Source organism: Rhea americana, unplaced genomic scaffold (genome assembly GCF_003343005.1).
Source record: "Rhea americana isolate MKP2758 unplaced genomic scaffold, rheAme1 scaffold_353, whole genome shotgun sequence".
In the NCBI taxonomy this organism is placed as follows: Eukaryota; Metazoa; Chordata; class Aves; order Rheiformes; family Rheidae; genus Rhea; species Rhea americana.
The window spans coordinates 91,127-110,829 of record NW_028186483.1 but is presented as its reverse complement, the minus strand read 5'-3'; the positions used below and the strand labels follow the sequence as shown (position 1 = coordinate 110,829).

Sequence of the window (19,703 nt, the reverse complement as noted above, 5' to 3'; positions counted from 1 at the left end):
CTGCTGGTGAAGCCTTTCTGTCATCAATTGCATAGTTCAAATTGAAAAAAAAAAAGAGCAAACAATTTGTGTTCGGCTATGTTTGTTTTTTTCCAGGGGAACACAGGAGCAGTCCCTCCTTCGCAGACCTTCAAGTGTTCCTCTGACATAAAACGCACCAGTGTGACTCAAACGTGACTAAACCAGCATCATCGTAGGGTAAATATATTTACACTTCCCTGCACTGTTAATACTTTCAGGAGATAGACTTCAGAAAGAGCTACACCCAATAGTAAAATAATTTATCCTCAATAAACAAATGCAGAGAGCTGCTATAAAGCCCAGTATGGAGCTCAGCCAGAAATGGGCCATTATTTTTAAGCTGCAATATGTCAGCTGAAGCGAACAGCTCTCAGAGGCAGAGACATTTGTATAGTCAAACTAGCAGGAGGCATAAAATGTCAAAGGGAAGGACGCAGGCGTCACCAGGTTTTGCAAACTGAACTGCCTCTGCCTCCATGCAAGGACCTATTATTTTTAAAAGCCTTTTTTCCTTCTCAACGTAACATTGTCTTCATCTTATTTTTCAAATTAATTGAAACATTTCAAGAAAGCAGTGCAAATGGGGCTGAAGTAATGGTAAATACACTGCACCCAGTTTCCAYGCCTTGTATTTGCTTCATCGAGAAACGTGTCTGTCGGGAGCACCGGGTTTAACAGTGCCTGTAAATGCAGACTGCTGCTACAGTTGCGCTGCCGCTGCCTGGCTGCTGTGACAGACACACTAACCTGAGCACCAGCCCTGAAGGGTTAAAGCAGTTAAAAAGCTCTTTATAAAGGAGCTCCATGCTGCAAAGTCCTGCTGGAAATGGGATGCTGAGCTGTGCCTGCTGCGCTCGCAGATTGAAGAACTATTGCCTCAAAAGGAGGCTAGAGTGTGCAGTGTGCTTTAACGTACGGGGAGGTGGCAACGGGAGCACGTACAGATCCACCAACCTTTTAAACAACAGTGAATTATTTAAGTGCAGTATCCTCACGCATATAGATACTTGCCAGCATACCTGCTCCCGACATCTACCCAGCGTGTCCCCGAGAGCGGGTGCTGGAGACGCCCCGCTGCTTCGTTGCAGGATCACCATGCCCCTCCTTGGTTCCTCCCTACCCAGACCAAGTCTGTTGCAACTCCTGCCATTTCTCTTAAAACCAATAGCAGTGACAGAAGAAACAAAGTAGCAAAACAAGATTGCTAGAAAAAATACTTGGGTTGTCTGGAAATAGAGCTGTAAAACAGATGAGGCGTTTCAGCGGAGTGCTCAGTGGTGAAACAGAACCCTACCCACATCTGAACCCATGGAAAACTGTTCCTGTTTCCTCCTTGATCTTTTAAGATCRACAGATTGTATTGAATTGAACCTTGTGAAAGGTTACCTTTCTCATACCTTGCAGCTGACTAACAGAGAAAAACAGATTTCTTGAATATTTGTCAAACCAACCCTTACRGACTCGAGAATAATATTTGGTTTTAATCAAGCACTTGCATACTTCCCCCCCACACACACCACCACACCATAACTGGCAAAGTCACAGTACACAAACACAACCAGATGTTCTCTTTCACTAGCAAATGCCAGCCCTACACATCAATAAATCCTTTGGAAGAAGCCAAAAGGAATCATAGTCCTATAGGCTATGTACTGATTATCTCAGATGTTTTTTTTAACTCCAAAATATTTATAATATCCTTTTACATGCCAGATAAATATATCTTCCTCTGACTGAAATTTATCTCTAAAGTCTCTTTGGGATACTAGCTTCCAAGACAAGAGGAAAATACTTGTAGCAGAATGCTTATAACTTGCACATTTGAAGCGAGTCCACCCACTCTCAATATACTGTATCTTGCCTCCACTAGACCCATTAGCTTCTCAGAAGTTACTGGAAAAACTTTTTAGAATCCAGATCTCTATTGCTATTTTATATATTTGAACGTATTTCCAATCAATCTTCCTTTCTCCCATCTCCAAGTAGTATCACCCTCTTCAGCTTTTTTCCCATCCTGCCCCGAAGATATCAGTTTTTTGTAACGGCTCTCTCACAGCTGAAGTTTTGGATGCCAATGCACTCTCTAAAGCAAGTTCTGGGCTACTGGCAGACAATTTACAGCCAATACAAAAATATAGTAAATAGCATTGTATTGATGAAGGGAAAAAGCAATTAAATAAATCAGATATTTGATACTAAATTCCATATGGAAGAGTAGAACAGGCAGGAGCAGTCACRCTGTCGCTGTGCAGGTGCATTGTTCGTACCCTGTTCAGACTCTGGTGCAGTCACAAGGATCATTTGAACATTTGAAGTCTAACATTGTCCATGCCTGTTCCTAAGAAGGTTAACCTGTTTTTAAAGCTTGGTCCCCAGTAAATCATGTGCAGCCATTTTCTTTGTCCGTCTGCCTGCCTTCTTTCTCGTTGTCTCTTCCTGTTGTCTCATTTATCCCCAGCCTCCACCTATCTTGGCCTCCTGAAATAGATTCTTGAAATTTTGGCTATTTTAAATTGAATTGGACGTAGCACCTTTGACTGCTCCAAGAAGCCAAGCAGTTCAAGCTTTTGCAATTTGATGGCCCAGTAGAGACAAAGGTTTCACCAGTGCTGCTCTGCACAAGAAGGTGCAGGTGAACCCAACTTCTGTCTGATGCCAGTGAGCCATTCAGGACAGACACGTTAGAAGTGACTCAGGTTTGAGAAACTTCAGTTAGAATTTCTTTCTCATTAACTACCATATAATCCCAGAAGGAAGCAAAGCCCTAGGAAAATATGCTTCCTTTCATTGCTCACAAAAATAATTACCCCTGTTCCTCTTCACTACCATTATATTTCTATTTACAGAGAAAGCAAAGGAAGGGCAGAAAACATTTTATCCACAACATTAGTTTGTGAGCTCTAAATTCAGAAAAAAAATACCAGGAACTGCATATGCAGTCAATGTATCTTGAAGGAATCTACACACTTTATTGAAGTATATACATATACCTTTTTTTGCTGTTGCAGTTGCACTTGCACTTGCTGCCCTCTCTTACTGCACAGTGCCATCCACATGTGCCAACATAAATTAGCAGCACAGACATTATATCTTTCATTTTCTCATATTTGGTGCTCTCTCAAAAACAATGTAGTTCAAGAAATAGTAACACAGGTGCCTGTGGAGAACATGTTTTGAAGAGCTCCATTGAATGTCAATCAAACTTTCCTTGTCCTTTGAATGCCTGCATACAGCTTATCGCTGTGTGATAAATTCAGGCAATACATCCACATCCACACAGTGACTGAATGCATATCTTAGTCTTTTACTGAGCAATAACAGAAGCCTCATACATGGAAACTGAGTAACAGAGTAGTGGCGATGTGCAAATGCAACTCTCAAACACTGACTTCACAAATCACAAGGACAGAGATGTTTTTCATTGCAATTGCCCAAGTACCAGTGGAGAATGCTCTCGGCAAAGACAGTGGCTCTACCTTGACAGTCTTGCTTGTCTTGAAGCAGGTCTCAAAACTGCCAGCTAGCCAGAGAAACAGCTTCCCTGGGGTTATGCCATGAAATCATTCAGCTTTGGCAACCAACAGGTATGAAGATTCTCTGAAAGGTTAGATCTTCTACAAAGGACAAAGCTGAAGTTTGGTGTGACCACAGAACTGGGGGGGGGGTGGGGGGGGTGGGAGGCAGAGGGTGGAAAGACAAACTGATTTCTTGACTCTTGACAGAATCAACACACAGCTCTAGGACTACCATAAGCTCCTATCAAAAAGAAAGAGTACCTGGAAGGAAATGCCATTAGAAGGATCAGTTATCAGACCTGAATTGCTTTCATCCTCTTGGAAGGAAGGAATTTCTCAAAAGGTGAAGCTGTTACGAGCGCTAACAATTGTTTCATCCATGTCACTGCCACCAGGTTTATATCTCATTAAAGAGCTACACCTATAATAAAATTCTAATTGAATTTCTCATACCTAAAACATCCTTAGAGACTGAGATGAGAGAAAACRGACTTCTGCAGTAGTGATGAAGACTGTTATTGCAAACATCTATACTTTAACAAATAGAGAATACAATACTTCAGTTTTAAAAAGTAATAGGTTATAGGCAGATGGAAGTCTTAAAAGTGGATGAATAGCTAAACATTAAACAAAAAATAAGGTCTACTTAGGAAATTTATTACTTAATCCAAAAACTTTATACTGCAGGTAAAGACTGGGCTACTTTAGACTTGAGAACGATTTAACACTCGGGTTGTGAGATGGAGCACAAGAACGTGCATGTTAAGTTCTTCATAAGAAGGTCTGAAAAAGAAGGAAAGAGCCTCAATTACCTTCCACAAAGGTAGACTAGGGTAAGGCGAACAATCACAAGCATATTTACGCCCTGCCTTACTTTATGGAAGAACTTTGGAAGGAATGGGAATGAGCTTGGGACTTTATCAAATTTCAGGAGTGGGGATTAGGCACTTTTTGGTGGTCATCAAGTTATCTTAGGTCACTCTACCCTGAATGACTGCTCTTATACTAATGACTATGTCATACTTGTCCCATCAGCGAGAAGCAGCTCTGCCCACTAAGCTCTAACATTCCCAGCAAGAGCAACAAAAACAGAATAGAGCAATGGGCATATAAATACCTGTATCTGGGACTAGCACATACACCCACCTTTGCATCTGCAGGATGCTTTTCCTGGCAAACTAAGAGTCCCAAACCCTCCAAGGCCCAGAACAAAGCTCCATCACCAAAAAAGGAAGCACTCTCTCACTGCCAGACTAGAGAGATGGCAAATTAAATGACCTCATTCTGCAAATATGCAGAGGATCCTGGCATCACCGAAGCTGGTAGCTTGAAGAACCATCCATCTCAAGGGAGCATATGATCTTCAGCTACACACATCGTTGCTTGTACAAACAAGCAAGATACATGATGTAGGTTGCTGTATGACCAAAAGTGATGAGGCGGATTCCCATTGGCACAACAGGGGAAGCTTCCAGCTGCTGCCAGCTTTCCTTGGTATTTAGAAGCGACCCAGCGGATATTAAGGCCCAGCAGACACTGAGTTCTGGGTGTGCCAAGTGAATTCTCAGTGCTGACTGTTGTCAGGGGAGACTGTGGGAAGCTTAATAGGACATTTCTGCAAGTAATCTTTGGAGATCCTTCTAATACCAAATTCAAGTGTGGAAATTGGCCTCCTGCTTGATACCCAAGCAACTCCTCTTGTCAAAGTGAGGACATTATTCTCACCAAAATTGATATTTGAACTTCAATTTGAAAGTGAAGAATTTCAGTTTAATCAAATCCCAGGGGGCTTATGTTCCCCCCTCCCTCCCCCTGGGATGAAAGGAAATGAGTTGCATGGCTCCAGGAACTGGTGAGAAAACTCTCTTGTCAGGACGTGTTCCTATGAAAGGTGTTCTTGAAAAAGTTAGGGAAGCTGAGGTAATTACCTGAGTAGTAAAATGAAGGCTAACAGTAGCCAGCTCTTATTTGTTTAATGCAGTTCTCCATGCTCAGCTGTGTCAGAACAATCTCCTTAAAGCAATGATAATGCCTCAGCTTAGTCTGGGCACTAAAGTGGTGGATGAAATTTGGCAAGCAAAAAATGATGCTCACAGAGTGAGGGACTGAAGGGGAGATCCAAATTTTATACACACGATCATGGGCTCTAAACCAACCATTGCCACTCAAATGGGGAAAAAACTTTCAGGGTTTAAAATGCTAGGAAGTATGCACTGAAAAGAAGTCAAAGCAAGTTCAACTTTAGGAATTATTTGGAAAGGAATAGAGAACAAAGTGCAATTTTGCAACTTTGTAATTCATGATACACCTGTATCATGAATACTGTGTGATGCTTTGCTCTCTCCTGTCACAGAAAATATACAACTGAAAAGGTTCAGAGAAAGGCAACTAAGATGATGAATGCCTTCCTCATGAGCAATAAATACACCAGTACTTTCAAGCTTGATAAAAAGATGACCAAGAGAAAATAAGGCAGAAGACTAAAGTCACAAGCAGCACACAAAAGGGGGAGAGGTGAATGGCTCATCACATTTTCCAAAGCGAAAGGTGATTCTTTGTGCAGTATGGCGCTACACTGCATAACCCACAGGCTGTCACRGATATCAAAGGTTTATTTCAAACCAATAATTAGATGCATTAAATAATCCTCAATGGTCTTTTCATCCATAAAATGTGAAAATATTATTTGGTCAGGAAGCCCAGCGGGGAGAGCAGCTGAAAATTTGGGTTGCAGAGATTTAAGTGCTGCTTTGGTGTTGCTTCATCCTATCYGGAGGTCAAAATAACTTTTTTTTAATGGAAGATATTTTTCTTGGGAAACTCAGACATTTGGAGCAATAAGGGCCAATATATTATTACAAGTATAATTACTGAGTGTGAAGCTTTATCTACCATAATTGATGCAGTCCCAAGTGTCTTATGGAACACATTTCTTTAGACAGCAAAGATAAAAATTCCCTCCAGCAGTCAAGAGGAGGATGTCTATTAGGAATACAATTCATTAAAAAAARCTATTTTCAGATTATTGATCTGGATAATTAGATGATTAAAACAGTGAGTATCACCTTTCCTGAATATAGCTCAAAGAGCACATCTTTTAAATCCCAGACATCCCTCTATCACGTTCCATTGTTTTAATCTATGACCATTGGGGAAATTGGAAATTTGGTGCTTTTCTCTAACATAAGGGTTCATAATGGATTCTCTTAGTGGAAGGGCCAGAGCAGAGCTTTAAATTTAGGCTAGGGCATTTAAATTATTTGTAGCAAGTGTGGTGYTGCGTCTCCTAGCATTCCTAGGGAAACACAGTGAGATTGGACTGTTCTTCTCAGTAAGTGTGGCACCCTCTCTCCCCCAGCTCTTTTGGTAAGAATAAGGGAAGCCAATCATGCAAGATGAGAAGCATTTCTTATTTTTAGGACAAAAAGCAGCAAGGGAGCAGCATATTCTTCTGTTCCCACACAACAGGCTCCTGGCTTTAGTGGCAGGTCTTGGTGCACAGAACAGTCAAAAAGAAAAAAAAGAAGAGAAAAAAGGGGGAAAATCTCATTCTTATGTTGATGCTTAGTGTCACGGCCTGGCACAGAGGACCATTGGGCTTTTTTCCTGGGGAAATGCCACAATGGCCGGGAGGCACGTGAAGCCTGGGGTACTTGGCATGTGATTTTGCTTGCTAGGGGGGAGAAAGAACAGCAGGCATGAGCTCACTTGCAATGGTAATGGATCATTGGGCTCTTCTTGCCTTACAGCGTGTGCAGAGAAAGGCTCTTGCTTTGGCTGCTTGGGCAGATGCTAGTRCACAAAATGTGCTGAAAGTACAACCTCCACCTCTGCAGAATGCTCGACACATCAGTCACTCTCTAATGTAATCTCCAGTGAGACCCAATTCCTGCAAAAATGTCAGATTCTGACAAATACAGAGCTGGCTTACACAACTGCAGAAACTCAGGCTTACTGGGTTGTATCTACCTCCATGTACAGCTGCATCCTTACAGTGGGGAAGCTAATATCACACCCTTGCTGAGTCTAAACACACATGTTGACAGGGTAGATAAAGCTTAGCTCATGGTCTGGCCTGGAGCGGAGACAGTGACCCTCTTTGCACGAATCTCAAGCAAATTTTGACCAAAATCCCAGGGGAATCCTTTACTTGATGGCTCCCATCCAAAAAGCACACAAATATACTGCTGTTTGTAGCAACTAGTGGCTGTCCAAATACCTTCCCAAATACCAACCACTCATGCATTTTATCACCCACAAACGCTGGTTAATTATATTCATGTCTTCACATGTTAAGATTTTGGGAACCACGGAGTTTAATCTCTAGCCAGCCATTGCTTTTGCCCTTGGGTTATTCATCTCTCACTCATCAGCCCCTCTGATGGAGCCCTACACTTACTACCACAGCAGTGGGGGTTTTAATGTTTCCTGAGAAATCATGCAATACATTATGTGCAGAGAATATCTGTTCATATTTTCAAGCATTTCACACTACATACTATTAATAAGGCTTACATGGGCACCAAAATCTACTTTGTAGGAAGCCAAATGCTTTTCCTAAGTCATTCTAGAGGATCTCTGTTGTGCCCTGTTCTAAATATGCCTCTGGAGTTGGAGAAACAACTGATTGTTTCTCCATCATTGACACATCAGTATTCCCATCTCAAAATGAGAATGGTGTACATAAGCAGTTTCCATAGTTACACAGGAGAAAACAAGGCTCTCTAAACGTGCTCCTCAGGAGCACTGGCAGGTGTGTGTTATTCAAAGGCACCACTGCTATTGCCAAGGCCCTCAAGTATAACTCAAAACTATTAGTAGCTACTTCAGGTCACACCTGCCCCATTAAAGGAGATTGTGGCTACAGGTTATTTACAGGGACAACCTCAGAAGACTAAGCACRTGTGTTACCTTCTCCGCTGAACTTGAAAGAGGTGAGCAACAAGGCAGAGTATTGAGTTTTCTTAAAGTACTTGCCTCTGCCAATTAGTAATACAGTGTAGGTTGCTTCCCTGACCAGGGAAATACTATATAGCAAACCTTTTTCTTAGCAGTTGCACTGTGGCTTTCAAGCTCAGCTGTGTTCACCAAAAGCACTTTGCAGAACTCCTGCTATTCCAACCCCCTTTTGAAAAAGTATATGTTTATGTACCGACTTCAAAGTAGAGAAGTGCTGGTAACCAGCAACAGATGACTGGGTAGAGCTATTTGGATACTTCCTTCTCTTGAACCTCCTTGTCATTTTGTTTTGTTTTTCCTTCCCCTTTCAGCATTTGTGCCCACTACCATTGCCTACGCTCTACAGCATTCCTGCATCAGAAGCCTCATGTCAACTTTTCTCACCATGCATTTGGTTTCCATTCTCCTTTCTGTCAGCCTGCGGAGCTGTTGCAGTGTGCCCARGTGAGCTTTCGAACATTTGCTTGACTCAACTGCATTATTTGGCTCTACATATAGATCTCTCTCTTGAGAGCATTTGAAAAAGTCCAAGTTGAAGAGCACTTCAGCTGAAAACTATAGGACAAAAGATCAGGCTTTGGTGAAATCCCTGCTTTGCTAAAAGATATTAGTTTTAGTTTTCCCAAGTAAGGAGACTCATGAAATTGGGCTAGTAACAGCGCACTCTTGTTTAAATAGGAATTTCAAAATGTCAGCTGAGGGGAATGCATCTCTGCTATTGAAAAAAATACAGGCACATTATCTCCTGATATTCTGTCTGAGTAACTTCTCTCCCCAGTTTAGGTTATTCTCAGGCAAGAAAGTAGTACTCCAGAAAACTCAAGGACACAAATGGTTCTAAGAACAAATTGTCATCTATTTCCCAGTCATAGAAAAAGTTTCCAATTGTTCACCTTTGGCAGTAGATTTTTACTGAATATTCCTTCTCACAATGATTCACAGTAAACAGTGAGAAATAAAAGCAAGTTTTATCAGTGGCAGGTACATAACAGCGGGGATGGTAGGGGAAGGGAAGTCACATATGCAATGGAGGGACAAGCACAAACACTTTGTATTGTCCCCTGACCTTTAATTTTATTTTGATTTGCAAATATGCTAATGATAGCAGAAAAGAGAGAGTTAAATGTATAAAATGAAAAACCTTTCTGCCTTGTCCCTTACAGGAGTGAATAAAAAACAGTCTGTATGATGCARGAGACTTTTCTTCTTGGGTATTCCAGATTCATTATGAAGATGTAGGAAATTACATACCCCAAACCATATTAAACTGAAATACAGGCCTTTGGCTTTTACTGGGAACATCTGGTAAAAACCCTGGAAAAGCAAAATTTACTAAAGAGGACTGTAATCAATTTCCACAGTTAGAGATTCACATATTTTATACAAAAACAACTAGTACACTACAAAGCACTCAACATATAGAGCAAAGGCAAATATTATTTTGTAAGGCATGAAAGAAAGATACATCATTGCAATTCCAATGGAATTTTATGGAAATAAAACATTTTACTTTTTTAAAATACAGAGCCCAATTAAAATATAAGTAAACCTAGCCTTTCAAACATCTTAAAGCAAGAGATCAGACAAATATGTCAAATATGTTTAATTTTTTTTCAAAATAACTGATGGCAAAATAAAATATTTACATCACGTCATACTGTGTAAACATGTAACGTCACTGTACAAAGAAATATACATGCAAAATAAAGTAAAAATTTAACTGAAACAATAAAGGAAAATAATACACAAACATAACGATATGAGGTTGGTACGAATACACATCCAGTTTTGAAGTCAGTTGTCTTCTTTTAAAAAGTTTCTGTACAGCTTTACAAAAAAACAAACAAACAAACAAACAAACAAAAAAAAATCAAAAAAGGAATAAATAGAGTACAGTGGAAGCCGCAAAGCTCAAAATTAATCCAAGCTAGGTTATGGCTTAAGACCCAGATACCTAACTAGTGTGGGACGTTGGCTTGGTTTCTTTAAGCATGTCATTTYACACAAACATAGGTGACAACACACCCAGAAGAACTCAGTGACGCACAGAAAACCATCTCTGCCTTTTTAAATAGCTCACGTTAATATTACTTCAACCTTAAAAACAGCTACTAAGACAATTACATTACGTGTCAGATTCTCATCACCTGACCACTACTTTTTGAATGTATTTCTTCAAAGAGCACAAAATTCATTTGTTCATTTCACAGAAAGAAGTAAACACAGATTTGAAAATCCTAAAAAGTAGTAAATATTGAGACTGATTTTGGGAAAGTCATACTTTGGCATTTTGAATATAATAATAAATTTTCTTAACCAGTTTGAGATTTGGGATACGAATCTCTCTGTCTCTCTCTTTTTTTTCTTTTTAAACAATCCTTAAAACTGACTAGTCTTCACTAAATCCTATGCTTACCCTCATCTTAAACTAATAATGACAGTGTGACACAACACACCCTCCCCTGCCCACCCCGAAACCCCAAACACGCAAACAAAACCATAAAGCTCGCCGTACTAAGTATGTGCTTTTTCTATATATTTATTACAGTTACAACAGAGGTCCTCATAAATAGTTGCATAAAATGTTAAAGCCACAACATTGCACATGATATGAAATAAAAGAAAATCCCAAATGAGTGCATTTACAGTATTTCATCCTACTGCATACTGCTCAGCAATCAAGTTGGCAAGCTGGGCACCAACCTGAAGTCCTTTACAAAAGGGACAGCAAGTACTGACCCAAACTGAAGACCCGCACAGTGGTATACCACCATTTAGGAAGGAGGGGGTAAAAAAGGATAACGAGGRGGAAAAAAAAATTATAGACTGAAGGCAGGTAACAGTCTATATACAAGTAAGGCCTACATTTTATCAGAGCAAAACAATTCATTCTATTTGTATGCAAAAACTTTGAGGTTGGATGCACTTAAAAGCAGAGTCTGATCTCAGTGCACTGCTACGTGAGATACATACAGGCGAGGCAACTGGAAAGCTCTAGGACCAAGTGAAAACCAGATGTTATAAATGGAGGCCGTATCCATGGGCAGCCATCTTGGTGAGTCTTCTCCAGGCATGATTTCAGTTGTTAATACCAGTGCTTTGAACATAGGCATTTCTTCCTTGAATAAATCTTGAAAACGGTAGTTAAGTTCACTTGCAAAATTCAACTCTTGTTTATTAAAAAAACCTATTTTTTTTGCAGAAACCTGAATAAAATACTGTATCACTCATGACTGCCTTTTGCAGAGTACAGTGCCACCATCCTCCACCCCAGTGAAGTCTGCATTGCCAGTTACACATGCAGCCACGCACGGGTCTCCTTGCAATGCATTTGCACACGAACATTCGCTAGCAGCTGGTTGGCTCGGTGGTTGCTTTCCTCAAAATTCAAGTCAACAGCTGATCGGCAGGAGGAGTCTATCTCCAGTCTGATTGGCAAGAGGAGTCTATCTCCAGTCTTGATTGGCAGGTGAAAGAGAATGAGAGAACTTCGGGCAAGGTCAAACTCTTGGCAAGAGCCTGCTCTGTAAGAAGTTTTTAATGCTACGGATGGGTCGAACATCATTCTGGTGTTTTCGCCGCTCAATGAATGAAGTCAGTCTGGATATGTCAATGCTGTCAGCATTTTTGCTGTTCCCCAGCTGCAGCCATTGCTCCTGGAGGGCCAGTGCAGCCGAGGGACGCTTAGCTGGGTCATCCTGAAGTAGGAAGCATACAAAATCTTTGGCCTTCTGGCTAACTCCTTTGAAGTAGTCATCTGGGAAACTAAAGTCTAAGCGGCAAATATTCAGGCAAGTTTCCTCTACACTTTCATCCAGGAAAGGAGAGACGCCACTAAGAAGGACATATGTGAGCACGCCAATGCTCCAAACATCTGAAGTGAGGGAAACAGGATTTCCAAGAATAATTTCAGGAGCTGCAAACTCTGGGTTTCCAAGTAACTGGTGGATATAATATGTGGTATTGAGCTGGACTGCGTCTCCAAAGTCAGCCAGTTTTATTGTTGGCTTAGTGGAACTCTGGTCCACCAAAATATTTTCAGGCTAGAAAACATAAAATAAAAGGTTTGAAGGTCATCTTTTGAGACAGTCTAACATGCATTTAATGCTCTAACATTACTGTTTCCCAGCCAGCACTGTCAGCTCAAAAAATGTAACAAAGCTACAAGGATTACTGCCCAAGGGCAGCTCTGTAAAGCTCCTAGGCAGTCCTATCAGCCCTTCCCCCAGACCAACCAGCGGGCAGTCTCTTGCCAACTGCAGCATGAAATGAATGTGTTTCAGCTGCTGGCGTTATAATATTTGCAGGAAATACAGCTCTGCCAGATAAGACTGCAGATGTTCACAATAACAGCTCTGCAAAGTTTCACAGAAAATTCTGTTAGGGAGCTTACAGCTTAAATAACAGCAACTAAAAATAGAGGGTGAATAAAACACCTACTCTGTATTTGCTTTATGACAGACAGACAGACAACAAATACCTGCATTTAAATATTGAAAGACCTTGTCTACATTATTATGACTTTTTCAATACAATTCAACAATTTGGTGTTTCTTTAGCATAATGCAGCTTTACTGATGSGATTAAAGAACTACCATGACCCTATGGCAGAAAAGGATCTGAGTGGACACACATGGATTCAGTAGCACTGCCCCACGACTAGTAAGCTGAAATTGGAACTGTTTTATTTTAATTCTGACATGATTGCTGCTTTAGCTATAATCTTGCCAAAATAAGAATTATTTAATTTACTTACCTACTAAGCTACTAATTGTACTTACCTACAAATAGTTTTTAAGTAGTTCACCTTTATATACTCCAAGACCAGAAAAAGTGCTAGTGTGCTCCCTATAGCAATAGAAAACTTTAAATTTTTGGTCTCCATGATATATGCAGACAAAACTGGTTCTGCTTGATAAACAGAAGCATGTGGAAGGAAGATGCAGTCTCTTTTAGCTTTTTCTCACCATGGCTTCTTTCAGCAAAAGAGATTCTGCCTACAAATACGACTTTTCAATGCTAAAAATCCTCATTATTCAAATTGAGGTGGAAAAAAATAATAAAAAAAGGATGAAGAATAGATTTCTATTCAAATTTAGCTAAAAATCTTCTCTTTATGGATTTTTTTCTACCAGAATGCATCAAATCCTTGTGGCCCAAGTAAAATGCATGGGCTGGAACAGCTGCCCAGCAGGTAGTATTCACACCCAGATTCCTTCATACAGTCTTGAAGCAGTTCACAGACCCATGCTATCAGCTGCCAGTTTCTAGAAGTTGGAGGTATTCAGTTCCCTGGAATGGCGCTCTCTGCTAGTAAGCCTATTCACTCCTCACCTTTAGGTCCAAATGTGCTATTCTGCAGTTGTGAAGATACTGCACAGCTTCCAGAATCTCTCCCAGGTAGAGTCTGATCTTCCCCTCAGTGAGGTTTCCCCATCGCACGACGTAGTCTAGAAGGCGACCCTGGTCAGCCCTATTGGAATTACAAGAGTTATATTTTAATACAGATATCAGAGCTGAAAGAAAAACATACAGTCAGTTTTCAAAGTTATGAAAAGTGTTCAAGGCAAGTATCCCTTAACTACAACTATTTCACTGTTTCTGATACTTAGCTACTGTTTCTTGATCAATTTTTCTGCCTGCTGATGAGAAAGTTCTATGTTGTTTACAGCTGACCTGCACCTAAAATAAGGGGAATTAACTTCAAACTGTAAGCAAAGGGTGGAGAAAGGAAGAAATACAGTATTATTGCCAGACTGAAAGGCCTACAGAACTGTTCAAAACTACAGTGTTTTCTATTTTATCCTTAGCTAAAAATTAAAGAAACAAACCTCAGTATATCCCAAGTACCTAACTTTGTTCTGTACACAATGGATGTATTCAACAGAAATCCTATTAGCAGCACTGTAAACCTCTTCCAGTTTAAATAATGAAGACTTGCAGTTTTAATCCACTGGCTACCAGAGGCCTGCAAAAGTGTCTTTCCGTGATGTTTCCTAAGTGTCTTTCTGTGATGTTTCCTAAATTATTATGGAAGTGATCTTAGTATTTATTTTGGGTGCATAGTTTGGAACAGTGACATTTACATGGTCTTACTGGTCTGTTTACTTACAGGACAGTAAGCACTCTACGCTGCTAGTCATAAGTCTGAAATCTTGACCATCATGATTAACTGCGGAAGGGGTAACTGCTGCAGAACTCTACTTAAACACTGCATGAATAGAACTGCAGGCGAAAATCCATAGACTACGTTTATGTAGAGCAAAGAAGAAGGAAAAAAAATCAGACAGAAGACATTATAATGCTAGAGACCACCTGTGTCCTGCCATAGGTTGCAGGAATAATCATAGCCAGATTAGAATATTCCTAATTCACTTCTGCCATTTCTTTATATAAAATAATTTCTGTAATTTCAGATGAAGATTACTACCTACATGTCAGTTCAATAAGCCTACTAGACTCCTCAATAAATCATTAAACTTATCTAATGCTGCTATTAAAAATGCTAACTGCATGATTTTATTTAGGTATTTCCAAACTTAAGCCTTAGTTTCTTATTCACAAACTATAACAAATGCCCTGGGAAGTCAGATGTACAGATTGCACTCTATAGATTAAGTTAGAGTCCACATACATTTCTAACACTAGTATGTAGTTGGTGGAGGTCTCAAAGGTATCAAGAAGGCCAATGAGCTGGGGATGCTGGAGATTCTGCATGACTCCAAGTTCATGGGTAACCTGGTCTCGTTTCATCAACTTCTTATTCACAAACTTAGTGGCTACTGCTCGCTTGGTTCCTCTCTGGTCACACTTCTTAACGACAGAAAATCTGCCCCTGGAATATAAATGAAAAGGAAGAATTAGCTGAGAGATGCACTAAGGACATACCTGCACTCTGAAAAATATCCTAATTTTAGATCTCTAATAAAGCCATTTCTGGGCATAAACAAGAATTTTGTGTACGCATCTTCTACAAAATGTGTTTGGATAAATAATTAGCTCTGGAAAGAAAACTTTTTTATTGTATTCACAGACAATTCAAAGTCAGAGTAGCATTCAGCTTTCGAAGGTTCATCATTAAGCAGACAAAGGTATGTCTACTCAATTACACAATTTGCATAATGTCTACATAATGTCTGTACAATTTATTTTGCATTTTGCTCATTTTTGGACCTTTTCTGGCTTAAATTTTCATACTCTCAATAAAAAAAGCTTCACTAGAGAAGCAGCATCAATCATGTTAAGGTTTACTTCAAAAATGACTATAGAGCCTCTCAGAACACACACCCTTTCATGTAATCTATAATATCAGTTCAACCTAAATATGTTCTGTTTATGCAGTGCCATCTAGTGCTGGCAAGATTTTGACTTCCTTATTTCTATTTAACACAATATAATCCTGGCTTATTAACTTCATATAAGTAATTTTTCTTAGAGAATTTGATTATTCCACTGAGAAGTTCATATTTTGCAATAAACATCTGTCTTTATAGATTAACATTACAACATACCTGCCAAGCTCTGCCACTTCACTGTAGAGGGAATCAAAGTTGTCTTTCCAGATTACCATGATCCCATCATTTCCAGGACCTACAATAAAGAGAAGCACAGTATGTCCAGCATTTAATATAGTCAGATCCTCCTCAGAACTACACTACTGTCATTATAACCAAGGAACTCTTTCAGATGCAAATGAGACATATGTGGACTTCATATTCAGTTTGGGAATAAATTTTAGGAGGAATTTGCCTTAGACTGACCATTATCATTTTTGGTTTGAAACTGGGTGCGTGCAACTGGTATCTTCGTATTTTCCATCCTTTCGCAGGCGGGAGATAAAATGGTTTCTGTAATCAACTACTTTATTGATGGTTTATGAAGCCCCTTACTTGACTTGACTTAACTATTCAGGTCAAAAAGTATTTTGAAAGAGATAATGCAGAAGAGTTAACTGCAATCAAATGGCTTCATTCACGGAAGTCCAAAGGACTAAGAAGGATTTCATACATTCTGGAAGCCTTGGGGTTTTCTTTTCATTCAAAATGATGGGGAAACAAATGGCAGGAGGCTTCATGACAACCATCAGCACTTCCCAATAAAAGTATTGATAGAACTGAGAAATATGGTTGCCCGTCTCTTGGAGGTTGGTTATCAAGTAACTAAGATATCATACCAAATTGTGGTTTACTTTTGAATGAAAAATAAATGCTTACTTTTGGACAAGGTCAGTGAGATGACCGTGGCTAGAAAGATGGTAGTTTGGGCCATAAGGCCTTTGTGACCCTGATTCTGGCCATCATTTTGGGCTTCTGTGATAGGGTAAGAAGGACACTCATTATATTAGTTTCTTAAAGCACAGTTTCACACTGACTCTTTCCAATCCTTTGGGAGTTTTCTGCTTCCTGACCAGAAACTTTCCTTGGCTGACACACAATTAATGGAACCATCTTGTCCCATTAATCTGCATGTAACACAGACTGGCAGCAAGACAACTGGGATTGTACGTGAGAGCAGCTCAGCCAAAGCAGCAGAACAAATTTTATAGTGGAACTAATTCAGGTGCAGGGGGGATTGTCTGTACAGGAATGAGTAATCTTGGCAAATTGAACCAAATAGCCAGAAGAACAGGTATCTTGCATTATGACTATTATCAACAATACATCTGCCACAGTTTTTTTTTTTTCTTTTAAAGTGATCAGACAATGTAGCAGCTACCCRAAGAAAACTCAAAAACTCAAACAGTAGTGTAGAGGCCAAGAATTTCTTTTCTGTCTTTTATCTATTGCAATATACCTGTCACAACGCTCAACTACTGGTTGTCTGCTGAAAGCTTTGGTTCAATTAGTAGGAAGTGCTAGGAATAATCACCACCTCATTATGTTGACTCTAAGATACTTATTGTATCTGCCAACAAGCAGACCATAAAGTTGCAGCATCGAATATAAATCTCCAACAGTTTYAGAAGAGATTGTCTGAATAGACACATCTTTCCAAGGTCAGTTTCAACATTCCAAGAAAATTGTGAAGTTGTTTTGGAAAAAGGGAAGAATACATTTTGGAGAGGTTCAGGACAACCCTACAAGTTTCCATATCCACCGAGACATAAGTACAAAAACAGAATGAAACATTTCGTATCATATTTTGTTTTCCACGATCAACTTGAGACAGAGCTATTTCACCTCAAATTTATTAATTAATTCCTGCGAAGGAATGGGCCCTTCAATAAATTAAATGACCCACGTAGTATCAGTGGTTAAACCTGCATGTAAGAAAGCTTATATTCTCCTGCCTCATTAYGTTCTCTCCACTTCTAAAAATGTAGCATCCACAACACTTAAGAGGAAGATAAATGAATACATGAACAAAACACTGAAACTACTTATTTCACAGAATCACAGAATGTTTGAGGTTGGAAGGGACCTCTGGAGATTATCTAGTCCAACTCTCCTGCTCAAGCAGGGTCACCTACAGCACATCAGACGGGATCGCATGCAGGTGGAAAGGACTGGTATAGTACTTCCTTAACAGAAGGAAACTTAAGTGTCCTTTTTTTTTTTTTTTTTTTTTCTGTCCTATGGATAACACGTACCTACCATTGAAATCTCAGATGCTTTGAATGTAATTAATTAAAAAAAAAACAAAAAGAACCCAGAGAGACAGGCCTACCTAAAACTCGTAGATTGGCAGAGGATGAAACTGAACCCATATCGTTTGCAGCTATACACGTATAGATACCATCGTCTTCTGCAGTAACGCCAATGATTTTCAGTGAAGCCTCTCCTAAGTCACTGAGAAACATAATGTCAATTATTAACTTCATATTCATTTTATAGACTTTAAAATAAGGAAATTAGACATAGGTAGGGCAATAATGTTAATATTTCTTATGCTCCAGCTCCTATATGCTCTCTGGAGAAGCACTACTAGCTCTATCTCTGCCATTTCAGAAGTCTCTATCAGAATTACAGTATTTTGTATCTTTGAAAYATTTTGGAACATATTTCAGACTATCAGGAAAGCAAATATCCCCAATGGCACTTTGTCTCCAGTTTGCAGACTTCTTTGCATCTGAAAATCAAGCACTTGCCCTGTTTTTTTTTTTTTTTTTTTTTTTTTTTTTTTTTTTTTTTTTTTTTTTTTTTTTTTTTTTTTTTTTTTGTGCTCCCTGTATCTCCTTTAATTATGAGAATTCATACTGAGAAAACTTCAAGGAGATGGTCCATCATTGCTCTTTCTGGAAGCTTAATTTCCACCCCTGATGCCTAGCACATGGAAGCTGATCTAACATTTGTACTTTCAGAGCATTTCTCCATTGTAGGAGTGGATCTTTAATACAAAAGGTGCATCAAACCATGACTTTGGAGACTTTAGAATCCTGGAGAATTAAGCTGGGAAGATATTTAGGTTTTCCCTCTGTTCCAAGGCACAAACAGCAATAAGATATATGAGACCACAGGAGAAAGATTCTGCAGACACTTCCTCAATCCTCATTACTCAACTGGCCTTTCTGCCTGTCTTTAAACATCTCCTTAAACCTTCCTCTGTGCAATTCATGTCTATTAATTTTGGAGCATTTGTCATGGATAGTGGATAATTCTCCTTCAGCCTCCACAAGTCTTTTAACAAATGTGAATACTTAGCATGTCTTCCCTCAAGCATTTCACCTTTAGGCTCAAAACAACTCTCAAAACAACTCTAAACAACAGAGCATATATTCAAGACTATCCAGCCTTGTTATCGCTTTCCTTTGGATCCATTCAAATAACTCTAAATCACTTGACTGACTAAGCCAAAAGGTATTTGCCACAGTCTTCACTCAACCACTTAATTTCAGGGGGGAAATGAATATAATTTTATTGACATAGGAATATAACTCCCTCCCCCCATTTAAAGGACATTTTTTGACCATTTTCAAAAAGTTGGCTGCCACAAGCAATAGGATTTACCAGTTATTACTGTGCAACTGTAACAGGCCACAGTGATTTAAACCTAGAGAACCTTGCTCTTACTCATCTCTCTCAGTGGTCCTGGATACAGTAGCACAGCTGTTCCTGTACCTTTGTCTCTCCATAACAAAAATCATACCAAGCAAAAAGGGAAAAGCAGTAGCACTAAGAAAAATAAAACACTGTATAACATGCTATCAAGTCTGCAGATGATTTGGGCTGTATCATACAGCAATTTATAAGATGATATGCTCTTGTATCC

At 39.5% G+C, this 19,703-nt stretch overlaps 1 protein-coding gene across 1 annotated transcript in view; it reads right to left on the bottom strand.

Moving 5' to 3' along the window:
* Window positions 1–9,447: 9,447 nt before the first annotated feature.
* Window positions 9,448–19,703, bottom strand: part of TRIO (trio Rho guanine nucleotide exchange factor) — a gene marked incomplete at its 5' end in the record, with an annotated part of 101,333 nt that continues 91,077 nt past the window's right edge. The window contains 5 exons of the mRNA XM_085311993.1: window positions 9,448–12,538; window positions 13,830–13,968; window positions 15,130–15,330; window positions 16,007–16,085; window positions 18,162–18,283. Of these exons, the coding sequence (XP_085168119.1) occupies window positions 11,996–12,538; window positions 13,830–13,968; window positions 15,130–15,330; window positions 16,007–16,085; window positions 18,162–18,283 (1,084 nt within the window). The remainder of the gene's footprint in view (window positions 12,539–13,829; window positions 13,969–15,129; window positions 15,331–16,006; window positions 16,086–18,161; window positions 18,284–19,703) is intronic.